We start from the raw sequence: 18612 nt of genomic DNA, 5'->3' as shown, positions 1-18612 counted from the left end.
GATCATGATCATCCCGTGTACTTCCTACACCGTGAAAAGCTTTGTAATTTAAACTTTCAAACGATATGAAAACTTTGATAGAATTAGAACATCTGGGTAAGAGAACACTACAGTGTAAACAAAGACACTATAACAGATTGAAGGAAGGTGATTTTCTTTATATGACTTGTGGACACGTTTCGATGTACCCTCTGTCAAATTCCACCCTAGTTAAATAGGATCTCAGTTGCCCAGAATTCAGACCCAGCTTTTCAGTGTGGTGTTTTCATGCTTAGAGACTTAAGGTCCAGCCATAACAGGTACAGAGTCTTTAATTGAGCATAATGGCTTTTGATCTAAGTTGAGGTTTTTTGTTGAGCTAGTCTGTGAGTATTGAAATGTTTTATAGCAAAAAAAAGAAGTATATTTCTTTGTATTTCTTGTAGTTTATATGAATAGAAGATGTGCTTTAGTCAAAACTGAATACTTCATATTTGCATCTCACTTGCCAGTGAAATGTGAAAACGGTGGTAAACTCTTTTACTTGGGCTACTGTTGTAGAGGCTTGTTTTAATGATATAGTTTGATGTCCTTAATGTTAAAAACAGTATAGCTTAAAGAGGCTGGTAAATGAGAATTTTCCAATATCCACAGCTTTTTTCTCCTGCGGTTCATTTGCTCTGCTGACTCCCTACGCGAGGTGGCAACAGCTGGCCTTTCTGCAGCGCTCTGGCGGGGATTAGAGAGTGGGAGTCGCAGTGGCGTGCTCGGCCTCTTGCCTCTGTTGACTGTTCTTTATTGTTTGATGCCTGAGCATCTCCCAGACAGCGGGCGATTGTTTCTTGGACCTTAAAGTTTGTTTCTCTTTGGAGTATACAATGCTGGTGGGGCTCATCTTTGTGTCTCCTCACTTTCCCAGTCTCTTCTTATCCTCCATCCTGTGCTTTCTCTTGATAATTAGAAAGGAGCAAAGATGCAAGCTTTGTATCTTAGTGTGCATCACATTCACTTTTGACTCTAAAAACATAGAAGTATAGACTACAGATGGAAATTTCCTTTTTCTCTGAACTACCAGATATTCAATAATAGAAATAATTTTTATAATGAAAACTTTGTTCCTCATAATTAATGTGCCAGTGCATTTTTGAAATTGTGGTGATAAAAAGGGAGCAGCAGCAGAATGTTCCAGTACTGCCATTTTTAAAGCTAAGTTTGGAAGAGAAATGTACCATAGATGCTTAAATCTAAAAAGATACTTTCATTAGTTCTAAAACACAATTCTGATTTATAGGACAGTTAAGAAATATATTCATGACACGGTAAAACTTGAATAGAAAGTAGCCAGAACATATGTAGATGGAACTCTTGGCCAAAATGGTCTTTTTGTTTCTCATTTAGAAAAGAAAAATATAAAGATACTCTTGAATTTAATTTCCATTGGTTACTCCACATTCCTAAACTTCTCCCATACCTGCCATATCCTTGAAGGCCATTATGGGTGAAAATAGTGGCCATGAAGTAGTGTGAGACTGAAAATCCGCCTAGAAAGATTAGTTATGTTCAGAATCTGGAACTTAAAATTATGGAAAAGGGAAGTCGTATGTTTAAAACTATTTTTCCAGAGGTGGGGCTCTGGCATGCCTCTTTTGACAAATCTCCATAGGTGATTCTTCCGCATGCCGCTGCCACGCACCCACCTGCCCCCAAACCAGTACTCTGGGAAATTCTTCTCCTCACAGCAGTACCATTTGTCGTTTTATGAATTGGGGTAAAGTTGACATAAGTCTTCTTTTAGTAGAATCTGATAAACCGTGTGACTGTTGAAAATTTGATAAGTTACTTGAACCGTATCTGTAGTAGCATGTTTATTTTATTTCTGTAGACATAACCAAAGAAAATGAATTTTAAAGCATATAAAGGCAAGGGTGGCATTGAGTTGTAGAATTTTAAGTACCTAGGCCCAGAGAAGAATTTTTTTTTTTCACAACATCACAATTATAGAGACTGGAGTAAGGTGCCCTGGAGAGAAAGCATAAACTGTAAGGACGGTAATCCCTGTAGTATCATTTATATCTAAATACTGTTGCTGCATTTCTTTGGCCAATAATTTTAAGACCTCAGTACCGCTTTTGGTGCATTTCTAAGCCGTCTTTTCTCTTTGTTTCTTCTTAGGTCTCTCACTGTGCCTTCTTCTAGATCGTTATTGCTTGGTCCTCAACCAGTATTTTTCCTCTTCCCTACTTATTTGCCCTCTTTCAGTGATTAAAAACCTTAGTGAACTACTGCCAGTATTGTTTAATTGAGCAGAAGGCCGGTTTCCCACCATAGGCAGCTGTAGATCAACCAAAATAACCAATTTAAGAAAAAAATTTTTCATGTCTTTGTGAGTGATCTATTCTGCCAAAGTGATTTGGTTTCTTTCATAAATACACCATATCCTGTATGTTATGTAGTATATGTGTTCAGTGACTCTTTCATCACGACCTTTTAATATAGACTATTCATTAGGCCCCTTCTCTTACTTAAAAAAAGAGGGAGAAGGAAGCTAACTCTTCTCATCATAAGGAACCTTTCCGGCACTCGGCCACACAAGAAAGCTGCCATCTCATGTCTCTTATAGAGCAGCCTGCATTTGCTGCATCCACCTCTCTTTCCGCCTTGCGATCTGGCTTTCATCCCTAGAGAAACCATTTCTTTCTAGGTCACCAATGTTTTCTTAATTGTCAATCCACACAATTCACCAAAACACTTTCATAATTTTTGATATTTATTAGGAATTTTTAAGTCAATTGGAATATTTTCTTTTTTTTTTTTTTTGAGGAAGATTAGCCCTGAGCTAACTACTGCCAATCCTCCTCTTTTTGCTGAGGAAGACTGGCCCTGAGCTAACATCCATGCCCATCGTCCTCTACTTTATATGTGGGATGCCTACCACAGCATGGCTTTCCAAGCAGTGCCATGTCCGCACCCCGGATCCGAACCAGCGAACCCTGGGCTGCTGAAGCAGAACATGCGCACTTAACCGCTGCGCCACCGGGCTCGCCCCCAAGTCAGTTGGAATATTTTCATTCTCTTTAACATCTGTGTACTTTTTGGAATAGTTGTTAGTAGAAATGAGTATATTTGAAAAGTGGAAAGATTGGAATATTTCTCTTCTTCACTACAGAATAAATATAAATAACTTTTTTCTGTCTTATGTTACCAATGTTTGAGATGTTTAAGGTGTCTTTTCATGGTAAAAGTGATTGAATTTTTAAATTCTGTCTTTGTGAAATAATATTTTTCATAGTGAGTGAAATTGACAAAGCAGCTGAGGAAAATAGTGAAGGATTTTTTTTTTTTTACCTTGAGTCTGCATAGATAAAGTAGACTCTGCTTTGTGTTGTAGCCAAAAAAAAGAGAAAGAGAGACACAAAGAATAAAGTAATCCTCAGGGAGAGTCTTCTGTGTTAGAGAAGTAGTTATTTACACGCAGAATTCCACAAGACGAGCCTGGGTGGTGTGCTTCCCAGCTTATTGATGAGAAAATCCAGACTTAAAATGGAGCTTTTAGAATCAGGCACATTTTTCATGGCCTAAGTCTCTCTTTTAAAGGCAACATTGAAGGATATTGATAAATTGGTACAAGATTAAAAGGATATTTACTTCTCTGTAATCTTATACAGGCTGTTGATACTTAGTGCTTTACTAGCAAGTGTATTCTTTTTGCTCTAAACTCACATTTTAACTGATTACTGAAGAGACCTTTCTTATCTTTATTCTTAATTTATGGATTGAATTTTTTGTTTGTCATTTTAAAGTAGGTTTTATTCGTGTTGTTGTGATATATGTTTATATGTGTATTCTTGTGTATAAAAAGGCCAGTGCACATATTTAAAGCTAGAAATGAAGCTGGTTTTTTTCCCCTCACTAATAATGCTTACCACTTCCCCATTGAGAGTTTAGAATGAAATAACGTCTTTAAAGTTGGGATCAAACTTTGATTTGTTTTATGTTTTAATTATGTTCTATGCATTTTCTCCATTTCTAAGATGGAAAAAAAATAGACTCCAGTCATTGAAAACTAAATCTAATCACAAAACAATCTGTTAGCCTGTGAAACAGTATATTAAAAAAATAAAATTAAGCAAGATATAAATAAATTTTTTTAAACAGAACAGTGTTTTGTTTTTTTTTTAGATTTTATTTTTTTCCTTTTTCTCCCCAAAGCCCCTTGGTACATAGTTGTATATTCTTCGTTGTGGGTCCTCCTAGTTGTGGCATGTGGGACGCTGCCTCAGCATAGTTTGATGAGCAGTGCCATGTCCGCGCCCAGGATTCGAACCAACGAAACACTGGGCCGCCTGCAGCGGAGCGTGCAAACTTAACCCCTCGGCCACGGGGCCAGCCCTAAACAGAGCAGTCTTGAAGGACAAATTGATGCTCACTAAACTGTAACCTCTGTCAAGGAGGACTCTCAGGGGAGTTGGAGCGTGCGTGTTAAGGGCAAAAGGAATTTTTAATTTTTTACTATTTTATACATTTCTAAACTGGTTTTTTCCCCAAATCAGCATAATTCAAAATTACCTTAGAAATGTATTCATATTCTTAATTAGCACGTTCATAGAAATGATGAAGCTAATTCATGATATGATCAGTCTTAAAAGTGACAGAATATTTTCCCAAATAATCTCTTGGTGATTGTGACACCAAGCGACATTTCATGGGATCATGTTGTAATTGCTCATCATGGTCTCTTCCTTAGTGGTTGGGGTTCACTTTGAACTTTTCTCATTTCCAGTAACTGCCCATCATGGATCTGTCATCTGTGAATGAATTTGAATCTTTCTTGAACTAAAGAAGTTTTCAAGCTTGTGTAACCTGTTTAAGATAATAGATTTTCTCTGCTTCATTGTTACCTACTGTGTATAGAAATGGTCCGTTTGAATTTCTCCTAGAATGGCTATTTCATCTATTCCTTAGCTTTAGTATTTTGAGTTGTAGAAAGAAGTTTGCTAATTTTTATTCGCTTCAGTTAGATCTTTTTTCTGGGCCCAGGAATTCAGGGCTTTTTAGTCTCTCCCTTTATTGGCACCACTTCATCCTCTGAGTCATATGTGCTGACTGTACCTGCCGTTACCAAGTGTACTACCAGAATTTTAGGTGTTTTCATATTATTTTAATCCTTTTTGTTTTCCCGGAACTAGTACATATGCATTGTGGAAAATTAGAAAATATGGATGGCAAAATTTTTTAAACAATTGCCAGGACTCAGAGATAACTACTGTGACGTTGTATTCTAAGAAATTTTTTAAATGGGTCTTAGAGACAGAATTTCTGTCATTTCTGGAATACATGTTTCATGAAGAGATCTTAGCTTGGCTTCCTCTTATACCCCGAGATCTGGAGTTCATTGTCATCACTCCTATTTCTGCTTTCTCATCTATCAGAGTAGGCTAAATTTCTCTTTCTTTTCTTCATATAGACTTATTTCAAAAAGGTTCACTGAAAGGAATAGCCAGTAATTAGTAAAAAAACAAAAACAAAAAAAAACCCTATAATACCACCTACTTTAAATAAGGCAGGTATTCCAGAGGCTATATTGTGGCATAACATATACTGCAAAGCACTCCTTTGAAAGTTGATCTGCACCTGTAGTCGGGACCCTGCGCTTCCTGTGTGTTGTGCCTTCATTATGTCTCTCCTTTCTTCAAAGATGCTCAGGTCATTCCCATCTTAAAACTATCGGATTGATTCCTCTGTGCACTCTAGCTGCTTTTGATCTTGATTCTCTTTTACACAGGAAACCCTTTGACTGTTTCCCTGCTGCCTCCACTTTTAACCATCCATTCCCTTCTTAACTTTGTCATCTTTTATTCTCATTTCTACCGAAATTGTTTTTTCTAAGATTGCTGGCAATCAAGAGAAAGCAATGAGCCAAGCAGGCATTCAGGAATAAAAAATTTTCTCATGTAACTGCATCGTTTGGGACTTTGGAATCCAAATTCTACTTGGAACTCTCCCTTACATTTGTATAGAGCTTACACTTGATAAAAAATGTGTTATGTTTGTCCGTGTTTGCCTTGTAAAGGCATGTGAGGCTTCTAAGGTATTATCCCCATTGTTCAGATGGAGAAATTGAGTTCATTGAGGGAAAAGGATTTAGCCAGTTACAAAAATATTTATGACAAAGTTGGGGCTAAAACCATGTGTTAGAGATAATATCTTTTAAAATTTGTTTTGGGATTCTGTGCTCCATTAGTCTTTGGGTTTGTGCTTGCAGGTGACCATAGGTAAACAAATTCATGTAATTTGGCTTCCTTTTTTTATAATTTCAATGTGTTAGTTTTAGACCCTACTTTCCTTGTTAAACTAATCATTGAGAATCTAGAGCAAGGAATTTATCTCCTAAAGACATATGTAGTGGTTTCATTCTTCAAAAAACCCTAAGTTTATAAATCCATGTATTCTCATTGCTATTTCAATTTTGTAATTTTCCTTTTCTATAGAAAAAAAGAAATTGTGACTTAAAATTGAAACATGATTTTCTCCATTAATGAATATAAGAAATTAATTCTAAAGTTATTATTATTTCTTGGAACCTTATTCTGACTTATGGTACCAATATAATGATACCTTCTATTGTGAGAAATAAGTGCATATTTATGAAATCAGCCTAACAAAACATAATGCCTGTTAGTTCTCCTTGTGATAAGTTTAATATTAGCTTGTCCTAATGCAGCATCTTATTTAAGTGATATAATTGTATTTCATTTCTGTTTTTTCATCTCACTTAATTTATAACTTTATTAAAGCCAGCAAGTTATAATTCCATATTTTTTTAATAAACTTTTAGTTTGGTTCATAAATCAGAATTACATTCTCTGTTCTTGTATTTTTTGTTTTTACTTTTAAAATTACATTAATGATCTGACTGTTTAAGAATCATTCTCATGATTCATTCGTCTGTTGCACCTCCTTTTTAAAGCTTCAGCACTGAAGGTCTTTTGACAGACCAATATTTATAACAGTTTGACAGCAGGATGAGGAACAGCGTTTTTCTTTGTAACAGCTTGAAGAAAGACCCTTTCCAGGACCCAGTCATGCAGTTACAATCTTGACCTCTTTCTTCTGCTGGGAACATACATGCAGCAGCACCTCCCATGTGTTTTCTTGTCCCATTGACTGTCCATTCACTTCCCATCTGTTTTTCAGTCTTAAAGGAACAGAAGGGGCCCTCTTCTTATAAATCTGTCTTTGCAAGTGATAAACGATGTCCTGTCTCTTTAAGGGCTGCCTGGGTGGTTTTCCTTTTCTTAAAATGTTTCAACTTTCCTCCTAAAAAAATTCAGAGTCAAATAAGCTTTTAAGAATCAGAGGAAATAGAAAAGAAAAAAATGATGGATTATTTTAAAACATTTCTAATTGATTGGGACCAAATATTTTACTTGTCATTAGGCTAAAGCCTTTTTAGCCTTCCCGATTAATTACCTAAATGGTATTTTCTAAATTATATTGATATTTAGATTTTTCTCTGTGGACAAAAGGAATGTCTTCATTTTGAAGTAGTTTATTTATTTAAACTTTTTTTGGAGAAAATAAAACATTTCATCATTCATGTGTTAGCATATAAAATAACTTTTAAAGATTTTTTTCTCCATAATTTCAGTTGATAGATGTACCTAATATGGAACATTTTATGTACTGATAAGAAAATAATTCACAGTAGGTGATTATAATCTTATAATAGAATCTATCTAACTTTTACATTAAAAAAGACAATTATGAATCCCACAAAAATTTATGATTTTTTTCTTTTGTTGCTAAAAATAAATATTTTAAGTATAGATATTTATATCATTGGGTTTCTCAAGAATTGAGCAGAAATAAAAATAATTAATTTTTCCCTTATGTAGAAATTATTCATAGATTAAATGTGACAAATATTGTCCCCCAAAGTTTCTTAAACTACTGATTTAAGAAGTATTAGCAGTATGAAAAGACCACTTTTAGAATATTATGGCATATTATATGAATGACCTGCCTAGAGGTACAAACTAGCTTTTTCATTTGTTTATTAATTCCCTACCTTACCCCAAAAAGGATTTGAGGGAAGCTTACAAAGACCTGTCCTGTGCGAAAGGTAAAAATAGTTAAGTGAAAAAGTTGAGTGGAAGGAAAGAGAAAATCCAGGCAAGTGAAATAATGTGAAACTTGGGATGATTGTACCCCCTCAAAATACATTCTCAAGGGTTCTATATACTTTGCTATAACTAAGCTGCAAATTTAGCCCTGAGCTTCCTAGTGGCTGATGCAAAATGGGAAGCAAAGTTGATCACATGATTTATGGTGGCTGTCAGACAACAGCACAGCAGTTGCTTAGGAGAAGCATGGGTATTCCTGTACACACACCTGAGAGAGCTTTCATCAGTTCTCAGAAAGGAGCACTGAGTGAGGTGATGCAGTGAGTCAAATGGCTACATCTAATCATGAATTTCATCGGACTTTATTGAAATATTCCTCAGTGTAGACCAGTAGCGTAAGCGATTCTGAGGGAAATCAAAATGATGCAGTCCAGATACATAGCTATTTGGTTTGACTTATCTAAAGATGAAATGTGTAGTATCTAGAGAAATAGATGATTTCTACATCCTCCATACAGTCTTACATAAATATTTTCTTGCAGCTGAACCTTTTAGTGTAAGTATCAGGTAGCAAGCAGTAAGTTTGAGGTTTTATACTGGTTGGCATTGACAAGCACCTGCATTGGTGCTACTCTTTATTAGTTAAGGACAGATTCATAAGAATTAATAGTTAGCTGAGCTGAAATTAGGATTGCCATCTACTAAGAAAGTTGAAGGTCCTAACCAATATAGAGGCTTAATGAAGTCTATTCTGTGTTCACCCATACTGAAGTCTATTCTGTGTTCACCCATACTGAAGTCTTTTGGGGAAAAGGCTTCAAAATATTAAGAAGGTATTTGAAGGAGTTTTGATTGTATTAGCCAAAAGGAGCCTGATAGAAATGCTTACAGTTAAAAGAGCTCAAAAGAAAGAAAACTGAATTTATCCACAAGTTACTAATGAGCTATTTATATATTCAGCAGACATAAGTTATAATTTACCTCACAGACTTTCTTACAGTAGCTTGCTTTCTAAGTCATCTTGTTTTGGGGTCTGAAAATAGCAAATTTTTAAATAATCATCTTTAATGTTTAAGTATTGGTTGAGTCAGACACTCAACAGTGAATGAGTGAACAGTGAATGAATATTCATGGGCATCTATTACATAGCAAGTGCTGTGCTGGGCCGAGTGATTTTTAAATGACAGACTTCTGTAAGTAGATAATTCATACAAGCAGTCCCACATTGATTCCAACAAAAAAAATAAAAAACACTATAAAACGTATCTTCCCAAAATGAATTGTGTAGCCCTGTAAGAATAATATCATAATTTGTGATTGCATTTTTATTAGGAAATTACTAGCAAATAAAAGATACTAAGAAATAAAAGAGGACTAACAAGTTTTAAAAGATGCAATTAGAACATATGATCAGTTAGAATAGAATAGTCCAGTCCTAAGTTTTAAAGTAATATGGGTTTTGAATTCTTCTGGACAGTTCTCTCATTTTATAGATAGAGATACTAGGACTGTGACTTGTCTGCAGTCATAAGGGTAAAGGCAAAGCTGGGACTAGAAGCTTAGTTTTCCTGATCACATTAGCTTTTAATGCTTTATGTTTTCATTTTTATAAAAAACGTAGAACTACCTCATTGATTATTAGAGATGTTTGACCAGGGATTTCTAACTTTTTTTTTTTTTAATCAAACACTCCTTTCATTATTGTATACTCCTGTAAGGTCCATGTTTTAGAAGATTTGTCTACAATAATACACTTATATTCTTTATAATTAGAAACATAGGGTTACAATTATACTTCCTAATCAGCCTAAAAATAATTACGTCGGGGCCAGCCCAGTGGCATAGCAGTTAAATTCATGGGCGCTGCTTCAGCACCCCAGGTTCGCTGGTTCATATCCCGGGCATGGACCTACCCACCACTCATCAAGCCATGCTGTGGCAGGCATCCCACATATAAAATAGAGGAAGGTGAGCACAGATGTTAGCTCAAGGCCAATCTTCCTCAGCCAAAGGAGGAGGATTGTCAGTGGATGTTAACTCAGGGCTAATCTTCCTTAAAAAGGCAAAAAAAATTGTTATGAGAGTAGGTGTAATTCTAGTCCAAACAAAGATTTCCGTTTGAACTTTTGAAACAATGAAATAACCCAGAGAACTGTCTTACCACCTTCAGAGACCCCTGGAAGTCTGGGACCCCAGCTGTGGCATTACTGTACCAGTCTCAAGCAGCTTTCTGGGACGTAGGAAAGGACACCTCCTTTTTCTATAATAAGCAGTATTCTATTTGTCTTCATTAATGAGTCTGTTTAAAAATAATCATGCCTATTTGTAGGGAGAAAAGTATAGGGCCAAGATTCAGAAGAGAAGTGTTAGATACAGCTATACACCTTTGACGATATCTCTTTGGTTCTTCCTTTCATCAGCTGTAAAAGGAACACATTTCTTCTTGTGCCAGATCTAAGATTTTAACTGTAATTTTGACAATCTTGTTTGTTTCCTTGTACCCTAGAGGATTCCTTTAGATACTAAACTTCTGAAGGTCACTTACAGTATAATTGTCTAATAAAAAGCAGGCTTTCTCAGGAATAACATATTACATTATAAGAAGGTTCCTTTAATTTTCGGTCCTGTAGTGAACAGCTTTCTATAGCAGAATCTCACCTATAAGGTGTCCCTAAGCTTGGTACAAAGTGTGTATGCAGCGTGTTATAAAGCAGTTCTCTTAAGGTCCATTTGCATCTTTGGATGTGTACACTGCGTTAGTAAGTTTACAGCTTGTTTCTTCATGCTTTCTTTAAAAACATCAAAAGTTATAAAAGGTTCATTTCAGTGCATGTGGTAGCGTTTTGTTTGTGGTTCTTTGTTCCTGTTCAAAACTGTTATTAACCACTGAAGTGAGCCTTCTCCCCGCTTTGGCCTTTTGGTATTCACAGTGTATTCAAAACCTAATTACAGATTAGTCTATATTTGAAACTTTTAGAGTAAGTATCAGAAAACTCAGAAAGAAAATGAGAGTAGTCGTATCGTTTCATGTGGAGATAAAGAGACCCAAAACATGAATGGGTGTCAAGTCATCTGAAGAAAAGAAAAAAGAGAAGGAACTTCATTCACTGAGCCTCACGGTTTATGAGTTGGGGATTATGGGAATATTCATGACTCAATCAAGAAGCACAATGAATTGATGTTTGAAATAGTTCATCTTTTAGGTAAACATTGGATAAATGGAACGTAGACTCAGTATTCACTACATGTGGAATTGACTATTTCAGTGTAACAGAAATAGCAGTTTGTTAATCCCTTCCTGAGTTAGTTTAATTTAACGAGTAAATCACAAATTTTATAAGAATTCTTTAACTATAAATATTTAATGCAAATATTTAATATAAAAAGGAGTTTGCTTTAGCCATGCTAATCTGTACATATATTTCTGTGGGAAAGTAATTTCTAATGGTGAAATAGTTAAATACAATAAGATTTTGGGATTTGAAAACACTGTAATACTGGGACATTAATTTAGAAGGATTAGAAAGTAGTTTTAGTTGCTAACATTCAACCTTGATTTTATGGATACTAGCTCAGTTTTCTTTGCAGCTGGATGGCGTAGTTAGTATACAAGACAGTGCAGAAAACTTCCATCAGGATTTAAAAATGAATGAATTCAAATATGGGAAATGCTGCTTATTATTTGTAAGATAGCTTCCTTGCACAGCAAGAAATCAATTTACTTTCTAAAGCTACAAGTGTGTGTGTGTGCGTGCATGCATGCGTGTATAATCACCATATTTTAGCCTTCCTAATAAGGTGCAATAATTCAGTTGAAGTTTCTTTTTCCACTGGTATTGTACTGTGGGACCTGAGTGTTCTCAGTTCCCTGTTGCTTATGTTGTTCAGGTGACTCGCCAGCTTTCCTTGACCTGCGTTGTCAGTCTGTGTGCTGCCTCCTGTCCCCAGGCTTGCTCTAGCTCTTCTGGCCCTGGCCTCTTCCCTCTTGGTCACTGGCGTAACATCCAGTAAGCCTGTCAAGTGGTTTTTTTCTTCTTGATAACCTCCAGCCCTTATTTTCTGTGCTGTATTTTTGGGAACTTCATTTATCATTTACCAAGTATTTATTAAGCATTTATAGTAAACCAGACATTGTTCGAGACACTGAGGATGCTGAACTTTTTCTGTCCAGTTTCATGGTTCTCCAGGGTTTCTCCGAGTGTCTGTAGTTCCAGTCTCCTCTAGAGGTGATAATTTTCAGCAGAGTATGAGAGTATACTGTACGTGTTTAGTCATTCCTAGGCACAGAACTACCTAGGAGGTGCTTGTTAACTATTCTACTCCCTAAGCTTTACCAAAATATGTCTTATTTCACATAAAAGGTAAAACTTAGAACAAATACACTTGAAATGATAGCATTTGTTTTGTTACATGTGGAGTCTGCATATGGTAGCAGATCTTGCATGTGTTTCTGAATCAGAGGACCGTGGGCATGGCTAACTCTCCAGGCTCAGTGTCCTCATCTTTGGCAGTGAGACCTGCAGGGTTGTATGAAGACCAAATGAAATGTGGGATTTGAAATCACTCAAAACATAGTGGATGCTTCACAGACTTAGAAGGAGGTAAGGAGTAAGCAGAGAATGCTTCTCAAAGGCAGGGATGTCACCTGTGCCCCCAATGCACTCCATTAGGTGCATTGTGTCAGTGAAGGAACAAAGAAGGAAATTGATTATTTTATTTAGTATTATAAGGATACGTTTATCACAGTTAGTCTATTTAAACATTTACCTCCATCCTCCCATCTCCTTCCTCCTCCCCCATTACTTCCTGGAACCTTATGTAAATATCCTTTGAGTCATTCCTGAGGTTTCAGGGTATGGTGGTATAGTGTCCTGATATTCTCATTTTACAATATTTTGTAAAAACAGCTTTTTTAAGGGAAATTTGGCAATTTTTTATTGTCATTTTTATATTAAAGTTAAATAGTCCTTTTACTTTCATTTAGGATAAAACGTTGCTTATCTCTAATTTTAGAAGACTGAATTGTCTGAGACTCCACAGTTAGACACCTGCATCAGAGTGGCTCTCGGTCTCTTTCCATACAAATAGATCTTGCTCTGAACAGTCTCTTGTGAGTGAGGCCACTGTACCAGCCACTCACAGATGGCCTGTCCAGCCAAGGATGGAGGTCATTGACGCGGCAAAAGGATGGATAGAGCTGGCTCTGCAGCGGCCCGCTGAGCGAGTAGAATCGGACTTCTTCTCTTCATGAAGTCCAGCTTTCCACGTGGAAATGGGTCCCAGTGAAATGTTCAGAGGAGCTGCTGCGGCTCTAAACTCCGGGTCGATTGCCATGTGGTGTACTGTTGAAGCTGGATGATTTTTTAAAGACCCCATCCATTTCTAAAACTCTGTGAGACAATTTAGAAAACTTTTCTCCTCCTACCCTCCCCGCCTTTTGACAGTTCTCACCTGATGAACTGCGCTCTGTGGAACTCTCTAGGTATTCATTGAGGGAAGTCGGTGAAGCTATTTCTAAGCAACTAGATGAATTAATTTTAAAAATAAGAATGTGGCCTTATTTTGAGAAAGGAAGTACGTTTACCGGTTTGACTGCTGGTTAAAAAATAGTACAGACTAGGAGCCAGGCCAGTGGTGGAGCAGTTAAGTTCACATGGTCCACTTCGGCCCCGGCATTTGCACCACTTGTCACCCACGCTGCAGCAGCCATCCCACATATAAAGTAGAGAAAGATGGGCATGGATGTTAGCTCAGGGCCACTCTTCCTCAGCAAAAATAGAAGCATTCATAGCAGGTGTCAGCTCAGGGCTAATCTTCCTCAAAAAGAAAAATAGTACAGACTACCGAAAAGTACAGACTAAACTTCCAAGAGTTGAGTTGGGATTCTTTTTTTGTTTCTCTGATTTAATTTTATATATAAGAATTAATGCCTTTGCAATAACCATTATCATATTTCCTCAGTAAATAGTTTGATTAAAACAACAGGGGTTTTTTTTCTTCCTATAGATTTTGCATTAGTCTCAGTCTGATACCAAGAATTAGAAGTGTGAAATTACTGGAAAAGGAATATGAGGATGTTATGTTCTTTATATGCAACTTGGGTAGGCTTGTTGAGTTCCTGCCGTGCTAATAAAAATTCATAGAAAGCACAGTTCTTCCTTTTATTGGCTACTCATCACAAATGCTGTCTCACTGGTAAAAAGGGATACTTCTATCTTCATTTGCAGATTATTTATTTATTTTTAAATGTAAAAGATATAACTGTTAGACAGTAACGCATCTTAGATGGTTCTTCTCTAGACAGAAGGCAGAATGCTGGGCAGTTTTGCCTCTAGGTCGCTAGCTTTGAACCAGTTCCTTCCTTCAATTGGTAATTCCCATTCGTGTGTTAAATTGTGTTAAAAGGACAAAAATATTTGTCACTATGCTTGCTATAACCTGTATTTTAAAATAGGAGTTGCGTGGTTAAGTTACTAGTGAAGTAGAATAAATCGTGACTTTTCCGATTTTAATATTAGGAGATTGATGTGCACTGTGAATAGTTTCCATTTGGGGAGGGAATCTTCATATTTCAGAGAGAAATTATAGATTTTATTTAGAAGTCTATACACGTGAACACCTAAAATCAAATAAAATAATGTAAATCTGTCTTTAGTGGCTCTGGTGTTTTTAAACTTCCTTTATTCATAGCTAAAAAAATACATTTTTATATGTATTTTCAAAGTGTTATTGCCTTTTTCATGTTTGTTGCAAGTATTTCCTACACTTACTTTCGTCTTTTAATTTTAGGACATTTTGATATATAAAGTGTACATTTTAATGTGGTCATATTGGTGGATCTTTTCCTTTGTAATTCTTTCCATTACTTTATACCTAGAAAGTCATTTCTTAGTCTCCAGCCAATGACTCGCTTGCGTTCTCTTTTAATTTTTGAAAGTGGTTTTATTATTTTATATTTTCTTCTGTTCTAAATGTCGCTGACTGTGAGTCGTTGGTTGGACGCCAGAGAATCTGAGAACTTCTTAAAATTCCGTACATAATCGTCTGTGCATCTGCGTGTACATTTTTCTGTGTAAGAGTCCGTAACTTTTCCTCAAGTCTCAGAGGGATCTGGCGCAAACCCCATGCCCTCCGCTTTCCGAAAGATCGTTAAGAGCCGGTGCTGGAAGCCCTTAGACCTTGATGTGGATAGAAGGTGATGTGTGGCGCTGAGGTGATTTTTTCCCCTTTTCCCAAATAGTTCAAGTATCCTAGACCATTTGTTGAATAATTGTCCCCTGTGATTTGTGATGCCTTTGAGAAACAAATGTTTTTAACAAATTTATTCTCTCTTTTTATCTCTACAGAGAAAGTTAGAGAAATTCAAGAAAAACTTGATGCTTTTATAGAAGCTCTTCATCAGGAGAAATAAATCATAATGAGTGAGTAAAAGTCCTTTCACTACACTCGCACTAACTAAACACAAAAGCTGTATTTTAAATTTACCTTAATAGTTTATCATTCTACTTAACTCTATCTTGCTCCTTAATAGTAATTTTAATATAATCAAATAGCCTTAATGGTAGGAATAATTTTAATGGCAGGAATCTCTGAAACTAGATTCTAAATTTCATGTCTATAACGTTCCCTTGAATAATTTGATTGCCTTCTGGCTGAACTAGAACTCTCCTCTAGAACTCATTTTGAACAGAACAAAGGTGAACAAAGCTCAGATATTTCATAATATGCAAGCGGGTCCTAAATTTTCTGCATGTAAAGAATTAACTCTAGCTCTCATTATTTTATTCCTCATTATTCATGTTCGATGGCTAGTTATGTGTATGTTACCTTACAAAGCTTTTTATTTGGCTTGCCTAAAAATTTCAATAATTGTTCTTAATCTTATTCTCTTATGTTTAAATCATTTAGATATACCTTTTTCCTGTTTAAAGTAACTTAGCCTTAGAATTTAGTACTCTGCTGAATGTGTGGACTCTTTTACCTAATTCTGTACTCTGGCATTATAAGCCTGTTCCCAATAAAATATTATATATTTAAAGACTTCCTTTGGGGCCGGCCCGGTGGCATAGTGGTTAAGTTCATGCCCTCCACTTCAGTGGCCTGGGTTTTGTGGGTTTGGATCCTGGGCACAGACCTACACGCCACTCATCAAGCCATGCTGTGGCAGCATCCCACATACAAAATAGAGAAAGATTGGCACAGATGTTAGCTCAGGGACAATCTTACTCAGCAAAAAGAGGAAGATTAGCAACAGATGCCAGCTCAGAGCCAATCTTCCTTATAAAAAAAAAAAGACTTCCCTTAGTAGCACAGTTAATTGTTAATTATCACTGAAGAATTATAATTAGTAAGTCTTTTGTTTTTATTGAAGAAGTTGAGAGAAGGAAAATGCTATAATTAAGACATTGTCATTTATTTAAAATATTTAAGTAACCACTTTATCTGTGAGCCTTACCCTGTAGACAGCCTGCAACACAGTCAGGCCTGGAAGGAATAGAAATGTGAAAGATTCCCTCCCTAGCTGTATACTCTGTTCAGAAAAAGCCCTTAAACCAAACTGCCTACTTTCCTCTACTGTAGGGGTAATATGTCTGAGAGAGCAAGCTAGAAAGGGAAGCACAGCTCAGACCAACATCGCTGAGAATGCTACACCAGCAGTGAATGAGGGAGGAAGGAGTTAGAAAGCTTTAGAGTAATGCCTTGTTACTTTGTATTATCTCTTAAGGCAGATGTATAGATATATACAAAAATATATCTAGAAACTAAATATCAGTCATCTTTAACACATGCCAAAAATAAAGCCAGTGTTAAGTGTCTTTGTTCATAAATGTTTTATACAACATCAGAAAATTTTCTTTTAAAGCCAGTAAGTGTTGGGCTGGCCCCGTGGCCTAGTGGTTCAAGTTCAGCATGCTTTGCTTCCGGCAGCCAGGGTTTACAGGTTCAGATCCCGGGTGCAGACCTACATCATTCATCAGCCATGCTGTGCCAGTGACCCACATATAAAGTAGAGGAAGCTTGGCACAGATGTTAGCTCAGGGCTAATCTTCCTCAGCAAAAGAAAAAAAGAAAAACATGAAGTGTTATGATATCTTCCTTGTCATCACAATTACTATCAATAGTTAATTTTGAGATAAACATTTTGAGAACCTTCTTGATTTGGAGATTCTCTTCTTCAGCATTGGAGTTCACTTGATATTTCTGGGGTTTTTTTTTTGTTGTTTACAAATGTCGTTTTTGCGGGAAGAAAATTCATGAAAGTCACTGAAACCCCATTAAAAATATAAACTACATTTCTGTCTTTTTAATGAAATGAGGACTCCCCAAGCCAGAAAATGCTTTACCTAACAGTGAGTGTCACTTCCCTAAGCTGGTCAGTGTAACATCTAGAGTTACCCTTGCTGCTGGGAACATGCCTTTTCCTGCCGAAGTGTCTGTCCCAAATGCAGACCAGGGCAGTCATAAGAGCCAGGTTGTCCTATTTGTATACAGGGAAACCATCCCAACTTTCTTTGTCCCCTACCTGTCTGGTCTCTAAGGCCCTTCCTAACCCTTGGGATTTATGACTCTGAACTGTTACAGATATCTATGAATTGGACAGAGGATCTATTTTGTACCCTCCAAATCCATTTAAAAGAATAAATCTGGCAAAATGATAGCCGTGCTTCATTCTGACCTTTTTATGGAAGTTACCAAGCATCTTCAGGAATAGTTTCTCAGTGGTCGTTTTAACATGTGTGGAGTTCCTCAGCCTGATCGTTTCAAGTAACTAATTCTGATGCTTGGTGAAGATGTTTATACCTAACCCAGCCATGTACAGATTCCTTCTGCTGATCCATTTTAATATAGTATGCTTTTAACTTTTTTCTGTAAGAAATGAATTGTAGTATTTTTTGATTCATATATCATGCTTGATAAAATTGTTATTATGGTAGATGATATTTTAAATTTAATAAAACTAGCAAACTTAAGGAGTTAAGCTTCAGTAGTTTTATGATCATGCGGTAATAAAGTTTACTTAGAAATTTTGCACTTTGTCTCTCCAGACCTAAAGTTATCAAATGTGTTTATTTTTACAGAATCCTACTGATAATGTAATCACCTCTGCATTACATCTGAAGAAAGAGAACTCCAAAGTCTTTTGTCCTGCCTTTTTTTCTTCTGCTATTCCACCTTTCTAAACATAAAATAAAGCCATGGAATAAAGATAATTTATGCGTGTTAGAGGCACTTTAACGATCAGCTGCCCTTTGAATGGAAGAGCAGTGGAAATGGCACTAACATCCTATTTTATTGTATTGAAGTGATAAATTGGGCTAATATAAGTGGTATGACCATTAGGTCCAGTCCTTGAGGATCAGACACTTGCTCTCCTGCTTGTTGTCTCATTTGTGGTGGCACTAGTTCAACTAATTCATTAGCTGATGTTACTCCACGTCCGTTTCTTTTCCAGAAAGAGAATGCTTGGTGTTTTGAAATAAAACTTACAGCAATGTTCTAAAAGCTATCA

The 18612-nt window shown here is 36.3% G+C and overlaps 1 protein-coding gene across 4 annotated transcripts in view; it reads left to right on the top strand.

Annotated features, from left to right (window-relative positions):
• OPA1 (OPA1 mitochondrial dynamin like GTPase) overlaps nucleotides 1-18313 on the top strand; it is an 82744-nt gene extending 64431 nt beyond the window's left edge. For all 4 annotated transcript variants that reach the window (XM_046658890.1, XM_046658893.1, XM_046658891.1 and 1 more), the window contains 2 exons: nucleotides 15449-15523; nucleotides 18182-18313. In XM_046658890.1, the coding sequence (XP_046514846.1) occupies nucleotides 15449-15513 (65 nt within the window). In that variant the 3' untranslated portion in view covers nucleotides 15514-15523; nucleotides 18182-18313. The remainder of the gene's footprint in view (nucleotides 1-15448; nucleotides 15524-18181) is intronic.
• Nucleotides 18314-18612: the final 299 nt, after the last annotated feature.

Source organism: Equus quagga, chromosome 4 (genome assembly GCF_021613505.1).
Source record: "Equus quagga isolate Etosha38 chromosome 4, UCLA_HA_Equagga_1.0, whole genome shotgun sequence".
NCBI classification, from domain to species: Eukaryota; Metazoa; Chordata; class Mammalia; order Perissodactyla; family Equidae; genus Equus; species Equus quagga.
This window is presented reverse-complemented; position numbering and strand designations above follow the sequence as displayed.